This window comes from Scyliorhinus torazame, chromosome 9 (assembly GCF_047496885.1).
Source record: "Scyliorhinus torazame isolate Kashiwa2021f chromosome 9, sScyTor2.1, whole genome shotgun sequence".
NCBI lineage: Eukaryota > Metazoa > Chordata > Chondrichthyes > Carcharhiniformes > Scyliorhinidae > Scyliorhinus > Scyliorhinus torazame.
In genome coordinates this window covers 172008088-172031447 of record NC_092715.1, presented here as the reverse complement: position 1 = coordinate 172031447, position 23360 = coordinate 172008088, and the positions used below count along the sequence as shown (strand labels likewise).

At 46.2% G+C, this 23360-nt stretch overlaps 1 protein-coding gene across 15 annotated transcripts in view; it reads right to left on the bottom strand.

The window, feature by feature from the left end:
- Positions 1-23360, bottom strand: part of LOC140429588 (guanine nucleotide-binding protein G(I)/G(S)/G(O) subunit gamma-7) — a 508117-nt gene that overhangs the window by 165406 nt on the left and 319351 nt on the right. For all 15 annotated transcript variants that reach the window (XR_011949129.1, XR_011949128.1, XR_011949130.1 and 12 more), the window contains one exon: positions 5633-5666. Coding sequence is in view for 3 of the 15 variants with exons in the window: in XM_072516810.1 (XP_072372911.1) it covers positions 5633-5666 (34 nt within the window). In the remaining 12 variants the exon portion in view is untranslated. The remainder of the gene's footprint in view (positions 1-5632; positions 5667-23360) is intronic.

Below are 23360 nucleotides of genomic sequence, written 5' to 3'. Positions count from 1 at the left end.
ATTCCAACATCTGTCCTGATGGGATTCAAACGCAGATTTTCAGAATATTACCCTGGGTCTCTGGATTACTAGTCCAGTGACAATACCACTACACCACTGCCTCCCCTTCTGCCAGGGATGCTCAGCTTCTGACCTCATCACAACCTTGGTCCAAACAGGGTCAAAATCTTGGCACATACCCATCAGCACTGCAGGTACACCTACACCTCAGGGACTGCAGCGGTTTAAGAAGACAGCTCACCACCACCTTCTCAAGGGCAACGAGGGATGGACACTAATTGCTGCCGAGCCAGCGACACTACATCCTGTAAATTAATAAAAAAACAGCTGCACTCCAGTTATGAGGGGCGGTGTTCTCCGACCCCCTGCTCATCTCTGGAGTTCAGCTGTTTATTTCCGGCGCCGGTTTTCAGGCGGGGGCGGGGATCACGCTGCGCCGGTCAGGGGCCATTGGCAGCGGCCCCCCCCGGCAATTCTCCGGGCCCCAATGGGCCGAGCGGCCGCCCATTTTCGGCTAGTCCCACCGGCGTGAAATGGACATGGTCCATCCCGGCGGAACCTGGCTTTGGCTTTGAGGGTGGCTAGCTGATTCCTCGGAGGGGGGAGTGGTGGTGGTGGTGGGGATTCGGCCCCTGGGGGGGTGGGGAGGGGGGAGAGCACGGTGGCTTGGCCGCGATCGGGGCCCACTGAACTGCGGCCTCTGTAAGGCTCCGCCATGGCCGGCGCGGAGAAGAAACCCCCTGTACATGCGCAGGAAACACGCCGCCGGTTCTGCGCATGCGCCAACCCCGCCGCCGCTGGCTTAGCCCAGGGAAGTGCGGAGGATTCCACAACTTCTGGGTGGCCCGACGCCGGAGTGGTTCGCGCCACTCTTGGAGCCAGCATCGGGCCATTGTGCCAAGTGCGGGAGAATCCCGCCCGAGGTGTGAGTGACTTCCCTTGACATCAAGGCAGCATTTGACCAAAGCCCTAACAAAATTGAAGTAGATGGGAATCAGGGGGAAAAATTGGTTTAGGGATAGACTAAACCGAGAGTACTTTGATTCACAGTTTTGAATTCCATTTGCACGAGAGATTCATTTCAACATTTTTTCCTGTTTCTGGTAACCAAAATCGCAACCCCCCCCCCATCAAAACGAAAAACACCAGAAACGGGGCAGGGGGTGAAGATTTTCCCAAGGGAAAAAAAAACCACTCCCCGGCAACACACAATAACCATAACATCCAACCTTTGCAGATATCGCTCCTCCATCTCCCACCAACTCTCAGTTTCCCCCCAGTTTATGGTCCCTTATAAAGTCATTGGCCTCTTCCGGCGTTTCGAAATAATACACCCGGACTTCAAACGTGACCCACAATTTTGCAGGGTACAGCACCCCAAACTGAATCTTCCTTCGGTACAACACCGCCTTGGCCCTGTTAAATTTTGCACGCCTCTTCGCCAGTTTCGCACCAATGTCCTGGTATATTCGGGCACGATTTGTCTCCCATTCACAGTCTCGCTTTTCCTTGGCCCACTGTAAGATCTTCTCCTACTCCACGACTTGGAGCAACCGCATAATCACCGCTCGTGGCTCCCTGCTCTCGGCTTCTGCCTTAGGGAGCTGTGGGTCCTGTCCACCCCTGGGGCCTTGTCCAGCACCACCTTCCTCTACCAACATGGCCAGCATCCTCGACACATATTTTGTGGCGCTTGTTCTTCCCACATCCTCTGGCAGACTCACAATTCGCAGGTTCTGTCGCCTGGACTGGTTCTCCTACTCCTCGACCTTCACTCTCAAAGACTTGCAAATGTCCCCCAGGACACCCTGGAGGCGATTCTCCGAGCCCCTCACTGGGCCAGAGAATCGGCGCAACTGTGCCACGACAACCCGACGCCAGCACGCAATTCTCCGAGGTGCGGAGAATCGGTGCCATTTGCGCCGGCGCATTTGGCGCGGCACTGGCCGCGGGCCACTGTATGGGGCCGGGCCGCCGATTCTCCCGTCCGGATGAGCTGAGCGGCCGCGCCGATATGACAGAGTCCTGCCGGCGCCGTTCACCCCTGGTCGCTGCCGGCGCCGTTCACCCCTGGTCGCTGCCGGCGGGAACTCTGCGCGAACAGTCGGGAGGGGCGGCCTGTGTGTGGGGGGGGGGCTCCTTCCTTCACCGGGGGAGGGGCCTCCAATGGGGTCTGGCCCGCGATCGGGGTCCACTGATCGGCGGGCCGGCCTCTCCCCCCCAGGGCCTACTTTCTGGCACGGCCGGCCCCTGAACACCGACTCCATGTTGAGTCGAGGCCGGCGCGCGAAAGAAGTCCCCCGCGCATGCGCGAGTTGGCGCCGGGAAAGGAGGCTGGAGCGGCGTGAACCGCTCCAGCGCCGTGCTGGCCCCCATACGGCCGTGAAACCAGTGAAACGCGACGGTGTTCACGGCGGCACGAACACTTGAGTTCCATATTGGAGAATCCCCCCCCCCCCCCCGCCTCCAGGACCCCGATCAAGGAATACGATCCGATCGTTCTGGTTGGACACCACCTTCTCTACCTCGTGTATCGTGTGCCTCAAGGCACTTCTACCTCTTGTGCCTCAAGGCACTTCTCTACCTGGTCCAACGATCCTTGCAGAGGTGCTACTGCTCCCTCAATGGCCTTTGACCAGTCTCCATGCATCTCCTTCCTTTGCTGGCGAAATTTGTCTTTGATGAAAGCCATTAACTTTAAAAGGACCCATATAAAACAGGCCAACAATAAATATCTTTCTTAACATGATCGTTGTAGGGCTAGGAAGACCATGAATGCTCTTAACCCTGTTGAATGGCAATCTGCCTGTGAGTGCTGCCTCTACTTGCAACTTTCTGGCATTATGACAATCAAGGCCAGCCTTGAAAATTGATGCGGCCTCAAGGCCAATATAAACCAACTTATATGTAACTAGTAGGGTGGATAAAGGAGAACCAGTAGATGTAGTATACCTGGATTTCCAAAAGATAAGATGCCACACAAAAGTTTAACAGGCAAGATAAGGGTTTGTGGAGTTGGGGGTAATATATTAACATTGATAGAAAATTAGTTAGCAGACAGGAAGCAAAGAGTAGGCATAAATGAGGCAATTTCAAGTTGGTAGACTGTGACTAGTGGAGTGCTGCAAGGGTCGGTGCTGAGGCGTCACTGTTTATAATCTATATCAATGACTTAGATGAAGAGACTGAGAGTAACATATCTAGGTTTGCAGTTGATACCAAGCTAGGTGGAAATGCAATCTGTCAGGAGGAGACAGCGAGGTTGTAAAGAGATAAACAAGATAAATGAGCGGGGGGGGGGGGGCGGGGGGGGAAGGGTCACTGGCTGGGGCAAGGAGGGGGGTCGGAAGACAGGGCAGGGGAGTTGCTGTCAGTCAGTCATCATCCCCCGCCCCCCTCCTTTCTGATGCTGAGTCCCTCCATCAGGCATTGGTGCAAGCAAACCCGACAGGAATTGCTTTTTGGGATTTCCACATGACGACTGCTCTGTTTGCCATAGATGAGGCCCTGAAGTGGGTCTCCACTCAGTCCTCTCCTTCCCAATGAAATGCCCCGACTCCAAACTTGCCTTGGGGGCGGGCATTAAATTCTGCCTTCTGTGCAGATTATGCCTCTAGATTTAAGGAAGGATATACTTGCATTGGAGGCAGTACAGTGTAGTTTCACTCGATTGGTCTGGAGATGAGAGGGTTATCCGCCGATAAGAGGCTGAAGAAATTGGGTCTATATTCTCTGCAATTCAGAAGAATGGAAAGTGATCACAGTGAAACAATCATGATTCTGAAGGGGCTTGACATGGTTGACACTGAGAGCTTGTTTTTCTTGGTTGGGGAATCTAAAACATGGGAGCACAGTCTCAGGATAAGGGGCCTAACATTTAGGACTGAGATAGGGAAACATTTCTTCACTCAGAGGGTTGTGAATCTTTGGAATTCTCTACCCCAGAGAGTTATAGATGCTCCAATGTTGCATTTTTTAAACTGAGATAGACAGATTTTTCAACTCTCAGGAAATCAAGGGGGTTGGAAAGTGGAGTTGAAGCCGAAGATCAACCATGCTTGTACTGAATGGTGGAGCAGACTTGACGGACCACATAGTCTATTCCTGCTCCTTTCTCTTGTGGGTGGATAGCAGGGTCAAACCACCTGGCTCCTGCCCAATGGAATTGTTTAAAGGAAAATTGGCCCAAACTTTTAACCTGTAACTTTAACAAAATATGAAACATATTACAAGAGGTCTGTGAGAGTGGTAGATACAACAGTGGGAGGTACACATGATAAGAAAAATGTTACAACACCATGTTAAAGTCCAACAGGTTTGTTTCAATGTCACTAGCTTTCGGAGCGCTGCTCCTTCCTCAGTGACATCGAAACAAACCTGTTGGACTTTAACCTGGTGTTGTAAGACTTATTACTGTGCTCACCCCAGTCCAACGCTGGCATCTCCACATCAAGAAAAATTTTGTAACTGATAAATGTTTATGAAACTACTTTCATGTGATTGTTTGAATAAGATCCAATGAGCAGGTAAAAGGGTTGGAACCAGTTCCTTTGTTCCACATACCATTCCTAAATCAAAGTAACAGGCTAGCAAGAAACGTACTTTCTAGAGGCACCCTTCAGCGAACCTACAGAAGTTATGGTTTACGTTATAAACATACATAATCTGCAACACTCTGCAATTTGTCTTCCCTTCGGGAAAGTGCATCACCTCAGCTGAAATCAGGAATCTGCCATGTGGAAATTTGCAAAATGTTATTGTACCTTTCAAGTGGCACAGCCTTTCGCAGCACCAGCTCAAGTTTACCTCTTTTAAAGTGAACATTTGTGGCTTCTCCATTATTTCCAATGGGGATTCTCTGTATTATACCGTCTAAGCTTGTTTCAAAAAAGTTAACATAGGTTTAATATAGAACGGGCTAACAGAAAAGATGCAGTAAAATCCAAATAGTTCTAATGGTGGAAGTGAGAAAATCTGTAACAGAGGGAAGAAAAAGCCAGAGGGTCGAAGGGAGATTGAAGGACGGAATGAGCATCCAACATTTGTTTGCAGTTCTGATGTTGAATATATCTTAAGATAGTGACTACCATAGTAAACCTGATCAATAATAACAACCTTTGTGCAAAATATGTTTGAATTCAAAAAGCTGAAACTTTAGTATTGCAGCCTTTAGTCACATAGAGTTAGGAATACAGATAATTTAGACATGACTGATTCTTTAGAGACTAATCCACCACGTGGGTATTTCAAAAGGTTAACCTATAGATTTTTGGGTTCTGTGAAAGAACCTGTGGATTTCACTTTCTATATCCTTTTAAACAGTGTTCCTTGTCGCCCAATCTGAGTCACACATATTGCATTCCCCCCAATCTTCAATGACAAGAATAACAATTAACTGCTTCGTATGGTGCATGATTTAACTATGGTAAAGTACACTCGGCGGGGATGGGGGGGGGGGGGGGGGGGGTCAGGCAGTACGTATGCCAAATAATAGCTTTCACATCCTACACAAATGATGCTGAATGATTGCGCGAGCTCTTAATTGAGTCAACTGTATTCATGCTGTGCCCATACTCTGCTCGGAAACCAATGCCTCACTTGTACAGTGTTATGTCAAAAACAAAGTACATACCTCTCTCTTTGATTCCAGGAAAATGCTCTGTAATCTGCAGGGAAAGTTAGAGAAAGTAATATTACTGCTTTATCTATGTTTAAATATACATACACTTACATAATTCAAAAAACATATTAATTCATTCTGGGTACAAATCAATCATATTGTTGAATGTTTGCTCCTGTTTTTCACCTCCCCGAAGTGGAAGAAATTAGAAAAAGCAATCCTAGGATATTCTCACATATCTCTTTTTTAAATAAATATTTTTTATTAGCAAAATATAATTTTTCATTATGTTAGATACCGACAGAGCGACCGCAAGGAAGCGAAGATGAAAGCAACAAAAGTTTTAATTACACGATAAAGAGATACAATTCTACTCCCCGAATGGTCTCCCGTGCCAAACCACATCCGGGTCAGGGTTTTTATGTCTGGTTGGCTTCCCTTGTTAAGGGAAAGCCCTGCTCCCATAACGGGGAAGCTCGTATTCATTCAAGGTCCTGGGAACCTGACAGTCAACATCCCTTGACTCTCATGAGGGTTACAACCACCTGCCCAAGTTTGGAACAGCATCCGGCGTGATGGGTTGTAGGGCAGGACCCCTGGTCCTCTTTGCTCTGGGTTGGAGCTCGGGTTGCACCTGTGCGGGTCTTGTTGGCGTGTAGCGCAAGGTGGACCAATGTTTTCAAGCCGAGCCCCTAAGTGTCGCCGTCTCCGGTGGACCGGTATCCGTGCCTTGGTCCTCGGCAGCCACTCGTGGTGGCATCTCCATATCGGAGTTGGAATCCGAGGCCACCCGTGTCTAACATCTCAGCTTCCTCGGGTTCCTGGACCCATGGTGGCGGCTCCGGTGCCAACGGTGGTGGAGATGGCAACAATAGTGCCGGTTCAACTGAGCAATGGTCGATCAATGCCGGAGGCAACTGCGGAGGCGATCCACATGCCGATTTGATTCTCGGCCCTGCACCCGTACCAAAGGTGGAGGGGTGCTGCCGGCAGAAGCTTCTATGTTCCTGGCAAGACCTGCACTGCTGGGTGAGCTTCCTGATATCGGCGTCAAATCCTGGCCACTATACATAGCTGTGGGCCAGCATTTAAATTTTAGACACCCAGGGTGACCGATATGGAGATCCCACAAAATTGGGCCACGACCCTGCGTCAGGACCATGACACGAATGCCCATTGAGGGAATTCCATTTGATCGCCCAACCAGGCCGAGGCACTGGTGGAATAGGAGAACTCCACCCCAGCAGAACTTGCCTCTGGGCTATCAATGAGGCAAAGGCGAGGACAGCTGCCTTTACACCGGGTGCAGCCCCGCAGGTCCGAAATCCCGATAATAGCTATCAGTGGACAAGGCTCCATCTCGATATGAAGAAACCCTAACATGGTGTTAAAGAACGAGATCCAGAAGCTTACAAGGTTAGGACATGACCAGAACATACGGGTATGATCCATCGGTCCCCGAGAACAACATTCACACCTATCCTCCACCTCTTAAAAAAAAATACACTCATCCCCTCACCTTGGTCAGGTGCACCCTGTGAACCATCTTGAACTGAATCAAGCTGAGCCTGGCACAGGAAGAGGTTGAGTGTATCCTGTGAAGTCTCACTCCACACTCCTCCCTCAAAAACCAGACCCAGCACCCCTTCCTACTTCCTCCTCACCTCATCCAACAGAGCCTGCTCCGCCGATAGAATCTGGCCATAAATTTCCAAAATCATTCCCTCACCCACTATGGCCAGAGACAAAATCCTATTCAGGAGGAAATCTGACAAACCTACCCTCCACAAACAGGTCCCCAAACTTCTCCAGCCCCTCCCACCCCCAGGACCTGAATGTAGAGTCCAAATCCGCCAGCACAAAGAGATGATTCCTACAGATAGGGGCAAACAACGACATGGCACCAAGCTTAATGCGTTGCCTAAACTGCCTCCAAATCCTCAGCGTGGACACCACCACCGGACCAGAGGTACACTTTGCAGTGGAAAACAGAAACAAGGCAGCTAGAACCACTACAAGAGCCCGCTTCCATCTGCTCTCAGAAAGAATCCAGATCCTTCTGCCATTCTGTGGCCTTTTCAATATTAGCTGCCTTGTAATAAAATAAGAAATTAGGTAATTGCCTTTCTCCCTGAAGAAACAACCAACAGATCGTTGGCTTGATTCCCATCCAAATGAGGCAAGCAGTGATCTTATTGACTCGAGCAAAAAATGATTTGGGGAGAAAAATGGGGAGACACTGAAAAATAAATAAAAGTCTCGGAAGGATATTTATTTTGACCATCTGAACCCTGCCCGCCAAGGACAGGGGGAAGTCATCCTACCTCTGCAAGTCAGTTCTAACCCCACTCACCAGCCTAGCATAATTTAGTTTATGGAGCGAGGCCCAATAATGGGCTACCCAGATTCAATCATGGGCTACCCAGATAACGAAAGCTAGATCTGGCAAGGCGGAAAGGCAACATTCCCAGGTCAGTTCCCCTCCCTGGGGGGTTAACTGGAAAGTATTCACTCTTGTCCAAATTTAACCTCTACCCCGAGAAGGAGCCAAAACTCCTCAGTAGCTTCATTATCTTGTCCATGGCAGAAACTGGGTCTGTGATAGAAGGAAGCAGATCATCTGCATACAAGGACACCTATGCTCACTCCCTTCACGCTTTATCCCTCTCCAATCAGTGGAAGATCTCAACGCTCTGACCAGTGCTTTGATTGTCAAGGCAAAAAGAAGTGGAGAAAATGGACAACCCTGCCTTGTGCCCTACTCAGCTGAAAATAATCTAAGCTCAAGTCATTTGTGAAAGGGATATAAACTGGCCAGAAACCAAACCTCCCGAGGATCTCAAATAGATACCTCCACTCGACACTTTTTCCACGTCTAGCGAGACAATAACCTCCTGCTTTGGCGCTGGAGAGGGTAACAGTACAATATTTAGTAATCGACATATATTGGGCGACAGGTGCCGATCCTTTACAAAGGGGTGTTAGGCAGGGCCCCAACCTTATTGCCAACGCTTTAGCCAACAACTTAGCATCAGCATTCAACAACAAGATAGGCCGATACGACCCATATTCTGTGGATCCTTGCCCTTCTTCTAAAATCAGTGAGACTAACTGCATTGCATATATCTTATAGAATTCGATGGGAAACACATCCGGACCCAGAGCTTTGCCTGACTGCATTGAACACTTCATAACCTCCTCGGGGCCCAACAGGGAATCCAATTCCTCCCATCTCTCCCTCTCCACCACCAGGAAGGACAACCCATACAAACACTGCATCGTGGGCGACCATTCCTCTGGGGGCTTCCGATCTGTACAGACTACGGTAAAAAGTTTCAAACGCTACATTAACCTTTGATGGGGCGGAAACCATCCTGCCACCCGAGTCCGCCACCTGCACAATCTCACAGGAGGCAGTTTGCTGCCTCAGCTGGTGCATTGAAAGGTGACTGGCCTTCTCTATGTGCTTGTAAAATGTCCTCCTTGAGCGTCGCAGCTGGCTCACCCCATTACTGGTTGAGAGCAGCTCAAGTTGCGTCTGCAACCTTTTCCTATTCGTCAACAACTCCAGTGTAGGAGCAAGCGAGTGCTGGCGGTCCACCTCGAGGATGGAATCCACCAGCCTCTGCCGCTCCACCCTCTAAATCTTATCCTGCGAGACTTGTAGGAAATTTTCTCTCCCCTAAAGACTACCTTAAGTGCCTCCCACAACTTAGGAGAGATAGATTCACTTTTGTTAAATGTAATATACTCCCCAATGGCGGAGGATATACACTCACAAAAGCCTTTATCGGCCAACAATGTCGTATCCAATTTCCATGGTGGGCATTGAGAAGGACCCGGCTTCAACATCACATCCACAAAGTGTGGGGTATGATCTGACATAACAAGTGCCGAGTACCTGGCCCTCATCACCCAAGGAGGACAGATCTACCCGCCACAAAGGAGTCAATCCAAGAGTACACCTGATGGACATGGGGGAAAAAAATAAAAGTCCTTATCACTCAGATGCAAAAACCGCCATGGGTCAGTTCCCCACCCCCCAACTGCTCCATAAAAGTCAATAATGCTTTTGGTACCCCTGACGGAATCCGAGACCTAGGCCTAGATCGGTCCATTTGAGGATCTAAAACACTACTTAGGTCCCCCCCAAAATTAGCTGGTGTGAGTCCAAGTCAAATAGAGGCCAGTAGCTTGTTAATAAAAATCGTATCACACCAATTTGGAGTATTACTAGGACCACCGAGGTGCCCGCCAAAGACCCACTGACAATCATGTGTCTCCCATTTGGGTCCTCCATAATCTTAGCAGCTGAAAAAGAAACACTTTTATTAATCAGAACTGCCGACTCCCCCTAGTCCTACCATCAAAACCCGAGTGGAAAACCTGCAGAAATACCACATCAGCAAAATAGTTCTTCAAAGGAGCAAAAATTCTCGACCCTTTGATTGGGCCAATCAATACTCTTACATTCAAAGGAACCAGCCAAATTGCGGGCCTTCCACCTGCACCTCCCCCCCGCCCCCCGCAACCCCCACCCTATACCTGAGCCAGCAGTTGCCACAAACCCCCAGATGGGCGCCAAACCTCCAACATGCAAGTACAAAGAACAAACTGTATCCATTATCAGAAACCCTCCCAGCCCCCAACCTCCCTCCCAATAGCACCGCACCCAAATAACCAAATAAATAGCCAAAAGGCGAACAAAAGTCCCAATCACCTCCCACAACTACCCCCAACCCCAAACAAAACAAAAACCCAAAGCTCATTATCTAAACATACTCTAAAATAATGAGCTGCAGCCATGTTTGATGTCACCTTTAAAAAATGGAGACAGGACACAGGGGGGGGGGAGGGGGCGGGGACAGGAGCGGTTAGGGACCTATACACGTGGACAGACTCGCGACCTTGGACGAGCTGACGGAGGACTTGGACCTGCCAATGGGACAGGAGCTCACTTTCTTAGCAAGGAGACGGCAAGGTACCCCAGGGCCCCGTGAAACACACTACCAGAGCAACTAATCAACAGGGACAGTAAGGAGTGGGCAGAACTGTGGGAACATATACGGACGTTTGCTGGACAGGGCAAGACTATCACTGGACTAAGCTTTGTTTTAGATAAATTTGAGAGTACCCAATTAATTTTTTCCAATTTAGTGGCAATTTAGCGTGGCCAATCCACCTACCCTGCACATCTTCTGGTTGTGTGGGCGAAACCCACGCAAACACAGGGAGAATGCGCAAACTCCATACGGACAGTGACCCAGAGCGGTGATCGAACCTGGGACCTCGGCACTGTGAGGCAGCAGTGCTATCCACTGTGCTACCGAGCTGCCCCTCCACTGGACTAAGCTAGACGGAAATGGGAGGATGAATTGGGGACGGAATTGGGAACTTGGGGACTCTGGAGCGAAGCACTGAGCAGGGCCAACTCCACCTCCTGCTCTCGGCTAAGCCTCATGCAGTTTTAAGTGGTGCACAGAGCCCAGCTGACTAGAACCCGAATGAGCAGGTTTTTTCCCCACAGGTGGAGGACAAATGTGAACAGTGCCAGGGAGGCCCGGCCAACCGCGCCGACATGTTCTGGGCCTGCCCCAGACTTGTTGGGTTCTGCGCAGCCTTCTGCGAGGCGATGTCCAGGGTTATGGGAGTGAGGGTGGCGCCGTGCCCGAGAGTCGCAGCCTTCTGGGTATATAACCAGCTAGATCTTCATATGGGAAGAGGGCCGGTGCCCTGGCTTTTGCATCCCTTATCCCAGGTGAACAGGAGAATCCTGTTCACCTGGCGATCAACAGCACCACCCCCAGCTGCAGATTGGCTGGCAGGGCAGACCTGGCAGAATTTCTCCACCTGGAGAAATTAAAGTACACCATCCGAGGATCGGGCGGGGGCTTCCACAAAGCGTGGGGGTTATTCAATAGCCTGTTCCAAGACCTGTTCGAGGCCAACAGTGACTAGGAAGGGGTGGGATGAAGAGCGGGAGGAAGACAAGAGAAGGCACACACAACAGAAAGGGGGGGGGGAAGGAAGGGAACCCAAGGTAAGCACAAAATGAAACACAGGGACAAGGGGAGGAGGAGCAGGGTCACACAGCAGCCCCCCTCCCCGCCAAACATTGAAAACTAAGTCCCAGCAGAAAGAAGTGGAGCACAGTATGTGACATCCAGGGTAGAGGGCGACACTAAGAGGGGAACTAAACTACCAGCGAGGGAAGGGAGGGGTGGCGGGAATCCTGCCTGGAATAAAGATAAATAAAATGCCTTAACAACCAGTCCCCCAGCCACATCCAACTTTAATAAACATAGAAAAGCGAACACACCCACCCACACAAGAACAGTGAAAAAACAAACAAACTGGTACAAGAAACCCCAACAAGTCCCCATAACACATGTTCTCCCCAATAGCAGCCAGTCTCCATACGAATAACAGTTAACGTTCCTCAGCCTGAAGCATCAGCCTGCTCTGGCGCATCAAAATAATAGTCTTTCGAGTCAAAAGTCACTTGGCAGGGTACACCACACCAAACCACTCTGCACTTTTAAAATTCAATGCAGCCTTGATCTTGTTAAATGCCGTTCACCTTTCAGTCAGCTCTGCTCCCACATCTTGATAGAGCCTGATAGCGTGGCCCTCCCACTTGTAGTCCCGGTGATTCTTCGCTTACCTCAAGACTCGTTCCTTCTCCTGTTAATTGTGGAACCTAACGATGATTGCCCCTGGTGGTTCACCTGAACGGGGCTTCTGTCGAAGTTACTGGTTATCCAGATACAACCTGAGAGGGGACGATGATCCACCCTACCCCACCATCTTCCCAAACATCTTCGACATACAGATTTGGGTCCTCTACACCTCCGGCAGCTCCATGATTCTAAGGTTCTGCCTCCTGGAGTGATTCTCCAAACTATCCACCTTGGCACACAGTGTCTATTATCACTGGCCAGCATTGCCATCTCAGCCTCCAAAGAGACAATACAGTCACTCTGGTTCGAAAGAGCCGCCTCTACCCTCTGCAGGACTGCCCCATGCGCCTTTACTGTTTCATCTGTCCTCGTCAGTGCCGACTGAATTGGAGCTAAGACCACCTCTATCGAACTGTAGATATCCTCGGAGACAGCCTACCCCTGCTTCTTAAATTCTGCTGCCAACATACCTGTACGCATCTCGATCGTCAACGGGGTAACCTGAGTCACGGCCGCGGCCTCCACCATTTTCTTAACAGACGAGCCTGGCCAGGCGCCACAATTTCCTACATGCCGCCACTGGAGGTCCCTCACATATCTTTTCGCAATTTCTCAATACCAGCATTTGAAAGGCCGAGGAACACATAACTTGTTGCTCCCCATGAGCAGTGAATTCTACTACAAAACTACAATTCATATTTTTTTTAGCTTATTATTGCAGAAATGGATTAAATAACTACTTGAAAACAACCCTAGATTAGCTTACAATTGACCAGAGTCCTTATATCAATTACTACAGCTTGCGAGATCTGGCTACCACTATGCTGTTGTTTCCCTAAAGGTGATCCACGTTATGCACAGTAGCAACTGACATGGATCCTTCTGCATGCGTTACGACCTCCTGGGGTAGTGCATGATCAATTGCAGCCCCACTTGATCTGGAGTCGCAACACAATTGAAATTAATAAATCATTCTTAGAAAAACACCCAAAGTCTTTGGCCCTTTACTGCCAAATAACTGCAATCGCCGGGTTTGTAAATTCAAACACAATTAATTTTATTTATAGCAAAACTATAATTAACCATGCAGCAAATACAACAGGTTCACTATTATCTAATTCCTAATCCCACTCCCACTTCAACTCGCCCTACCCTCCATACACGCACACAACAGACAAACACAGAGGGGAAAGGAGGGGTGTAAAATAATGATAAAAATAAGAAGGATAAGAGTCTTTGTTTCAGATGGTTGCTTTCTAGCACATCTTCCTTTAATTTAGGCTTTCAGTTCAAATTTTCTGCCTTCAATCAGTAATGATTTTTACTGCAGATTCATTCAGGTCTCTGCAGTTTCAGAAATACAGCAGCCATACAGCTTTTCTGGAGAAAGAGAGAGAGAGAGCAGATCCTTTCCTTGAGCATCCAAGAACCAACTGTTCCTTCCTTGGTTCTCTAAAAACCATCCCACTTGGATAGGACTCAATCACTGCCTATCACCGAGCAGAATATGGCCTTTCACCAATTCATTGGCCACCAACCAACCAATCGAACCAATTCCCCCCGATCTCTCTCGGGTGCCACAAAGTCAGAGTTCTGCTAACGGAATGCGAGCACAGTGTACTGTTTTGTAACTTTTAAGTTCCTGCTTCCTTTACTCGACCTAAAGATATATGTCCATTAAGTACCCATGGATCAAAAATGAAAAGCAGCATAATAAGAGAACAGGATTTGCTTATTAAACTTGTGAATACCTCAGAATATGAAAAATGTACACAGATTTTCAAGAAGAGGCTAAAGCACCAACCGAATGGTTGGCATTTTGTATAGAGATGTGATTGCAGGGTTAAGTGTTGTTTGGACACAATTGATACTTTAAATTGCTTTTGTAATTGTTTCAAATTTTAGGTTTCAAATTTGAATTAACCAGGATGAAAATATCAATGTGATAGGCAAAGCATATTAAAGCAGAGTTAATGCTACACTTGGGCAAATCACGGGACAGAATATTGAGTGAACAATTTGCAGTGCTATGAGGGGATGACTTCCATTTTCCAATGGCAGGACGTGCCACCATCTGCTTCTTCTGCAGCCCACAGGTGTTGCTGTCCATAGCCCAATCGCCTGATGTGATGGCAGGATCCCAAATTTGCCCAACAGATGTGCAGGCAGCTCTTGTGTTGTTTACTCATGAAAAAAGTGTGAAGCTCTTTTATAGACCCCAAAGTAGTGTTACTTAAAGGATCACGTTTGGAACATTTGCTATTTGACGTGTGGTGCAGTATCCACATGTTAGGTGTGAGTCCTGACTGGCAGAAACTGGTGCTGGGTGAGTGATGGATGTATGGTGCACTGAGAATGGGAGAGTGGGGTGCTGTGGTGAGTGGGAGATATAGTGTGAAGATATAACCACTGATGTTGACCACCAGCATGAGGTTGTTAGATGTGGCATTGCTGCCAGCTCCTTGCGTTGACCTTCCTGGCCACCAGCACCTAAGTGCCCTCTGAAGGTCTCCTGGCCCCCTGCAGGACCATGGCACATGTCCTCATGTGAGCAGGGACAATTAATGCCCCTAGTTCTGCAGCCATCATATGGGCCCCCATTGATTATGTGGCCTGTCTGCAATGCCAGTATTTATTTCTGATCATTAATTTCTTGAGAAGGTTGTAGTGAGCCATTGTATTGGGCTGCTGCAGTTGATGGGTGTAGCTACATCACCAGTGCTATCCATTGAGGAGTTACAAGATTTTTACCCAGCAGCAGTGAAGGAACAGCAATATAATTCGGATAGTGAGTGATTTGGAGGCAAACTTGCACAGGGTGGTGTTTGTATGCGTCTGTTGCCCCTGTCCTTCTAGATGGTTGAGGTTACAGGTTTTCTGCAGTGCATCTTCGAGATGGTACACACTGCAGCCACTGTGTGCTGGTGGTGGAGGGAGTGAATGTTTAAGGTGGTGTGTAGGGTGCCAATCAAACAGACTGCGTTGTCCTGGATGATGTTGAGCTTCTTGAGTATCATTGGCATTGCACTCATCCAGGAAAATGGAGAGTGTTCCATTATAGTCTTGACCTGTCCCTTGTAGAAGGTGGACAGGCTCTGGGAAATCAGATGAGTTACTCCCTGCAAAATTCCCAGCCTGTGATCTGCTCTATTTATATGACTCATGCACTTAGGTTTCTGGTTAATGGAACTGGCATAACATGCGATGTTCACATGCCGTAAATTAATAAATTATCTTTCGACCAAATATGCCAAATCTGTTGGGAGTGCAAACTTTACCAATTTGAGGAGAATGGGTTTGTTATATATATATTATATTATATATATTAATTGTATTTAGTTAAATGTAAGTGGAGGTCATTAAATCAATTGAACAGATAAAAGAGACATTCACCAAAGCATGGGTGTACTGGAGTTAGGACACATAAGCTTGTAATGTTTCACTCTGTTCATAAATGTTCGACTATCCAACTGAGTTCCTTGAAAAGGTCATTGGAGAGGACACTGGCAAGGTTAAGTACTTGCCACCCTGCAAGAAGAATGAGTAAGAATGTGCTATCTTCCTACCAGAGGATGGAATGGCCATTACATTTTAAATTTTGAAATTCTCCTCCCAGCATGTTTGAGCAGCATTCATAAGAGTATGGCAATTATTTCTAGCTGAACTTGGGGAACATTGGAGGCAGGAATTTTCCTTTAGTTTATCCTCTTCTTAAGATTTTGACTTTTTACAACATTCCAGCATATGGCACAAATGACATAGGAACATACATAGGAACAAGGACTTAGGAGCAAGAATAGGTCATGTTCTCTGTTGATTATTCTCTTTGTCTACTATGTACGTTCCCTCAGCCACAGAAAAATACTTTTCACTATGTACTTCGGTACATGTGACAATAAATCAACTCAAATGTGGCCCTTTAAGCCTATCCCACGTTCAATATGATTATGGCTGAATTTGGTTGTGGCTTCAGCTCCACCTTCCGGTCTGCCCACTATTACCTTTGACTCCTTTATCTCCCAGAAATCTACCTAACTCAGCCTTGAATAAATTTAAAGACCCAGCCTCTACTACTTTTTGGGGAAAAGAATTCCACAGACGATCAACACACTGCAAAAATAAAATGTCCTAATTTCTGTCCTAATAGGTAGACTTCTTATTCTTAAACCATGATCCCAAGTTTTAGTCTCCCCACAAGAGGAAACATCCTATGGGAATGCAATTTAAGTCCCATCCAGATCTGGTATGTTTCAATAAGATCATCTCTCATTCTTCTAAACTCCAATGGAGCATCCAACCTATTCAACCTTTCTTCCTAAGATAAGCCCTTCATCTCAAGAATGAGTTGAGTAAACCTTCAATGAACTGCTTCTAAAGTAGTTATAGGACATTCGTCTTGTATAAACCCAGATACATGAGGAGATTGTGGTATGTAGGTAATGTCACTGGTCTAGTAATCCAGAGGGTTCTGAGGACAAGAGTTCAAATCTCACTATGGCAGATGGTAGAATTAAAATTAAATTGTTAAAATCTGGATCTGAAAAAGTCTCTAATAGAAACCATGAAAATATCATTGAATGTCATCAAAACTTATCTGGTTCACTAATGTCTTTTAGGGAAGAAAGTCAGTCATTCTTACCTGGTCCGGCCTACATGTGACTTCATATCCACAACAATGTGGTTAACTCTTAGCTGCTCTCAAGGGCAATTAGGGATGGGCAACAAACGCTGACCTTATCAGCGACACGCAGATCCCATGAATGAATAAAAAAGACAGTGAGTGTGTTAGGAAAATAAAGGTAGTTTTAAGGGATTTATATTTGTATTACTTTTAAAAAATAAATTTAGAGTACCCAATTCATTTTTTCCAATTAAGGGGCAATTTAGAGTGGTCAATCCACCTACCCTGCACATCTTTGGGCTCTGAGGGCGAAACATGGGGAGAATGTGCAAACTCCACATGGACAGTGACCCAGAGCCGCGATCAAACCTGGGACCTCTGCGCCATGAGGCAGCAGTTCTAACCACTGTGCTACCCTTATATTTGTATTACTAAACATCAGAAATAAAGTACAGTTTTAAGTGGAATTAATTTAATGTTTTCGTGCCTGGAAGGGTAAAACCTATAGTTAGATTCATACTGATCAAAGGTGTTTGCATATGTGGGGGTTGATTAAATTCCAACTGTGTTTCTATCGTACTTAGAGAGCGCTGTGGCACGAAGAATAAATAAACAAGCAGAGGTTGCTTAGTAACTGGGGCCTTGTGTGATAGAGAAGCTTTTAAATTTTAGCTGAGCTAATTTGTGGGCAGTTGGAGCGGGGTAGTGAGAAAGAAGGCAACTCTCACAACTCTGCTAGAAGGAGTTGGTTTAGAAAGCTAAAGCTAGAGAGGGAACACCTCTCTCAGCTTTAGAATAATAGTTCAGAAAACAAGTGCAGAGATCTGAAGTTAAGGGAGGAGTTAAAGAAATGAGGAGACATGTCCAAGAAATCTGTAGTAAAGTGAACAGAGACAAAGGTATGGTTCAAAAGAATTCAAGGAAGTGTTCTTAGTTAAAGAGACAATTGCAGTAACCAGATTTAAAGTGGGACAACGGCCTTCAGTAAATCAAACAACTCTTTTTAGTACAGACTGGGAATCAAGATTTAGACCAATTGTGAGTAGTTTGCACAGTGGCTAAGACAAAGAAATCCTAAAGGCATCGGTGGACTAGATTCACTGTTAAAAATGCAGCAGAAGCTTTGTTTAAAAGTGTAATTTGGAAAACTCGGACTGGATTTTGGAATGCAAACCGGTATGGATAAGTATAACTATGAGAGAAGATTTTAAAGCTTGTTTTTGGGAGTGGACTTTGGAAACTCTCATGTGATCATCACCTTGAGGGATTCTGAGGAGAAATTCACAGACACTAACTTGAGTTCAGAGCGGAGTGCGTGCATTCTACTACCGTCATCTTGTGAGCTTAAAGGAGACTTTTTGTGTTAATGAGACCATTGTAGCTTATGATGTACTCTGTAAGCCTTAATCTATAAATTGGTGTGTATTAAGCTAAGGCAGCAGTAAAGGAGTATTGTATAATCATCCAACTTTTCATGATTAATAAATGTTTTTCTTTTTGTTAAAACTAATTAGCAGTCCTGTGACTCTGTTCCTTCCCGTTTTATAAAAAAAGTAAAACTTGCAGGGCAGCACGGTGGCGCAGTGGTTAGCACTGCTGCCTCACAGCGCCGAGGACCAGGATTCATCCCGGCGTCAGGACACTGTCCAAGTGGAATTTGCACATTCTCCCCCTGTCTGCGTGGGTCTCATCCCCACAATCCAAAGCTGTGCCGGGTAGGTGAATTGGCCACCATAAATTGCCCCTTAATTAAAAAGAAGTAAAAGTTGTGGTGTTTTGATCCAGGATTCTATTCTGGGATCTTCCATCCCATTTATAACATCAACTGGGATCATAACAAGTGTCAGCAATTTGAGCATGGAGAACATCACATCTGAGCCTGATCCTGTCCTCACACACGTGATTTGCAGTGGAGGCTGCGGGTTCTCGTTAGGAATGTGAAGCCAGGCTGATTTTTCTTCTTTCCAGGATACTGATATCAAGTGCATTATTTCCATTGCTGACTTGGCTAAAATCTGATTTCAAACTCAATACAGATCGAGAAACTGGAATCTTTCTGTAAAATTCGCTTGCAAACTGAAAGGAATGAGAAAATGCTCATTTAAAGAACACAGAACACACAGTTTGAAGATTTATTCAAAATGATTTGAGGTTTTTATAATTTATGCAGCATAATAGGATTTGCCATGCAACATCTTATAAGGTGTTAATCATTCAACAAATAAGAAAATAAATGAGACAATTAACATAGCAGTGTTAAGAATGTGACTATTTTCAGTATTTTCAGATGTGTCTGTTAATGAAAAACCATGCAGAATACTTGATAAGTTATTACAAAATCATTTTCAAAGAATTGACAAACTGCTAGAAACTGGGAAATCCCGTTTCCCAGTAATACAAATAAGTACAGTTAGCAAGTTCCAACAGTAATGAATGCTGTAACAGTTGGGGCCCCCAACTTATTTAGGAAAGTGATTACTTTCTTTCGTTTTGTTAAGCTTGTTAGTAGACGAAAGGAAGGGTGAATATTAATGATAGCTTCTTTTATTCCTTACAAATAACTTATGCAAGTGCCTTTCTATAGGGTTATAGGTAAATGATGGCCTGCTGGAAAGCAAATTAGTAATTCTAATAAAAATGCTGGAAGTAAAGCTCTCCCAGTCTGTAGCTTCATGTACCAGGAATGCGGCTTGGGTGCTTGACTGTGCATCAACTACAATTTTCCTACCATCTAAACTGGACATCTGTGCCCAGGAGTGCTGAAAGGAAAAAGATACTCTTGAATTAGCTTTATTTTGTGGGCATTTGTTTATTTCCCCTCAAACTTCTGCTTCTGAATTTGCTGGCACCAAGTGGCAGGTCAGAAGACGGAACAAATATATTCAACAGAATTATCATGCATGATTGATGCTCCACTGTGCCAGAACTTTAATGTACCAGGAAAGAAACATTCTCTCATGATCCTGAAAAGTCCAATCTTTGCTTTGGGGATGGAGTAACATGTCTGACAAATCTATTAGAGTTCTTTGAGGAGTTAACACGGAAGTTAGACAAAGGAGAACCTGTGGATGTGATTTATTTAGATTTCCAGAAGGCCTTTGACAAGGTGCCGCACAGGAGATTGTTAAATAAGTTAAGAGCCCATGGTGTTAAGGGTAAGATCCTGGCACGGATAGAGGATTGGCTGACTGGCAGAAGGCAGAGAGTGGGGATAAAGGGGTCTTTTTCAGGATGGCAGCCAGTGACTAGTGTCCCTCAGGGATCGGTGTAGGGATCACAACTTTTCACAATATACATTACCGATTTGAAAGAAGGAACTGAAGGCACTGTTGCTAAATTTGCAGATGGTACAAAGATATGTAGAGGGACAGGTAGTATTGAAGAAGCAGGGGGGCTGTAGTAGGACTTGGATAGGCTAGGAGAGTGGGCAAAGAAGTGGCAGATGGAATGCAATGTGGAAAAGTGTGAGGTTATGGACTTTGGAAGGAGGAATGGAGGCATAGACTAATTTCTAAATGGGGAAATGCTTCGGAAATCAGAATCACAAAGGGACTTGGGAGTCCTTGTTTAAGATTATCTTAAGGTTGACATGCAGGTTCAGTCAGCAGTTAGGAAGGCAAATGCAATGTCAGCATTCATGCCGAAAGGGCTAGAATACAAGAGCAGGGATGTACGTCTGAGGCTGTGTGAGGCTCTGGTTAGACCCCATTTGGAGTATTGTGAGCAATTTTGAGCATCGTATCTAAGGATGTACTGGCCTTGGAAAGGGTCCAGAGGAAGTGCACAAAAATGATCCCTGGAATGAAGAGCTTGTTGTATGAGGGATAGTTACATAGATACATAGAAGATAGGAGCTGGATGAGGCCTTTTGGCTTTTCAAGCCTCCCTCCATCATTTGTCACTATCATGGTTGATCATCCAACTCAATAGCCTAATCCGGCTTTCTCCCCAAAACCTTTGATCCCATTCGCCCCAAGTGCTATATCTAGCTGCCTCTTGAATATATTCAGTGTTTTAGCATCAACTATTCCTGTGGTAATGAATTCCACAGGCTCACCACTCTTTGTGAGAAGAAATGTCTCCTTATCTCCGTCCGAAATGGTTTACCCTGAATCCTCAGACTGTGACCCCTGGTTCTGGACATACCCACCATCGGGAACATCTTCTTTGCATCTACCCTGTCTAGTCCTGTCAGAATTTTATAAGTCTCTATGAGATCCACCCTCATTCTTCTCAACTCCAGCGAGAACAATCCTAACCTAGTCAACCTCTCCTCACATGACAGTCCGTCATCCCTGGAATCAGTCTGGTAAACCTTCACTGCACTCCTTCGAGACAAGAACGTCCTTTCTCAGAAAAGGAGACCGAAACTGCACACAATATCCTAGGTGTGGCCTCACCCAAGGCCCTGTATAATTGCAACAACACATCCCTGCTCCTGTCCTCAAAACCTCTTGCAACATACCATTAGCCTTCTTCACTGTCTGCTTACCTTCAGCAACAGGTGCACAAGGACACTGCACATTCCAGGTCCCAATTTACAATCATTCAGGTAGTAATCTGCCTTCCTGTTTTGCTTCCAAACTGAATAACCTCACACTTATTCAAATTATACTGCATCTGCCATTGATTTGCCCACTCGCCCAACCTGTCCAGATCATGCTGTAGGATCTCTGCAACCTTGTCACAGTACACCCTCCCACCCAACTTGGCGTCATCTGCAAACTTTGAAATGTTACGTTTTGTTTTCTCATCCAAATCATTAATATATATTGTGAATAGTTAGGGTCCCAGCACCGATCCTTGTGGCACCCCACTAGTTATTGCCTGCCAATTTGACAAGGACCCATTAATTCCGGGCAGCACGGTAGCATTGTGGATAGCACAAATGCTTCACAGCTCCAGTGTCCCAGGTTCGATTCCGGCTTGGGTCACTGTCTGTGCGGAGTCTGCACATCCTCCCCGTGTGTGCGTGGGTTTACTCCGGGTGCTCTGGTTTCCTCCCACAGTCCAAAGATGTGGGGGTTAGGTGGATTGGCAATGCTAAATTGTCCATAGTGTCCAAAATTGCCCTTAGTGTTGGGTGGGGTTACTGGGTTATGGGGATAGGGTGGAGGTGTGGACCTTGGGTGGGGTGCTCTTTCCAAGAGCCGGTGCAGACTCGATGGGCCGAATAGACTCCTTCTGCACTGTAAATTCTATGATTCTATGAATTCCTACTCTTTGTTTCTTCTCTGCCAACCAGTTTTCTATTCATCTCAATACACTTCGCTTTAATCTTGCACAATAATCTCTTATGTGGGACTTTGTCAAATGCATTCTGAAAGTCCAAATATACCTCATCGACTGGCTCCCCCTTGTCAACTGTACTAGTTACAACTTCAAAGAATTCAAACAGATTTGTCAAGCATGATTTCCTCTTCATAAATCCATGCTGACTCTGACTGATGGTTGAGGACTCTGCGTCTGTACTCATTGGAGTTTAGAAGGGTAAGGGGGGATCTTATTGAGACTTACAGGATACTGCGAGGCCTGGATAGAGTGGATGTGGAGAGGGTGTTTCCAATAGTAGGAAAAACTAGAACCAGGGGGCACAATCTCAGACGAGAGGGACGATCCTTTAAAACAGAGATGAAATGAAAATCGTTTATTTTCACAAGTACGCTTCAATGAAGTTACTGTGAAAAGCCCCTAGTTGCCACATTCCGGCGCTTGTTTGGCAGAGGCTGTTACGGGAATTGAACCGTGTTGCTGGCCTGCCTTGGTCTGCTTTCAAAGATGAGGAGGAATTTCTTCAGCATGAGGGTGGTGAATCTGTGGAACTCTTTGCTGCAGAAGGCTGTGGAGGCCAAATCACTGAGTGTCTTTAAGACAGAGATAGATAGGTCCTTGATTAATAAGGGGATCAGTGGTTATGGGGAAAAGGCAGGATAATGGGGATGAAAAAAATATCAACCATGATTGAATGGCGGAGCAGACTTGATGGGCCGAGTGGCCTAATTCTGCTCCTATGTCTTCTGGTCTTATGGTTTTAACAATAACAAAACAATAAGAAATTGTTTGCATAACGATAGTAAATTCAAGCTATAACTTTGGAATTTAAATAATTCAAATTTAAGAACAATACTGCTAACATCCTTCCCAAGTACAGTTTGAGTTCAAAATATCATTCATCCAGAGGTATTTCTGAAAACATAAATACACAACGGGCTCAATTTTACCAGCCCTCGAGGGCTAGGCTGCCAAATGGGAAGTTTGCCAAACCGGCATGGAAAAGCAACATGTGGCATGCCTGGCATCATCCCAGCGTCATGTCATTTTCCAGATTCACTGCTGAGTTTTCAGACAGGAGCTGGATTCTCCATTTCGCGAAAGCCGGAGTATGAGTCGCGATCAGACGGAGAATCGCGTGTAATTGAAAAATTGAGGTTTGCATTCG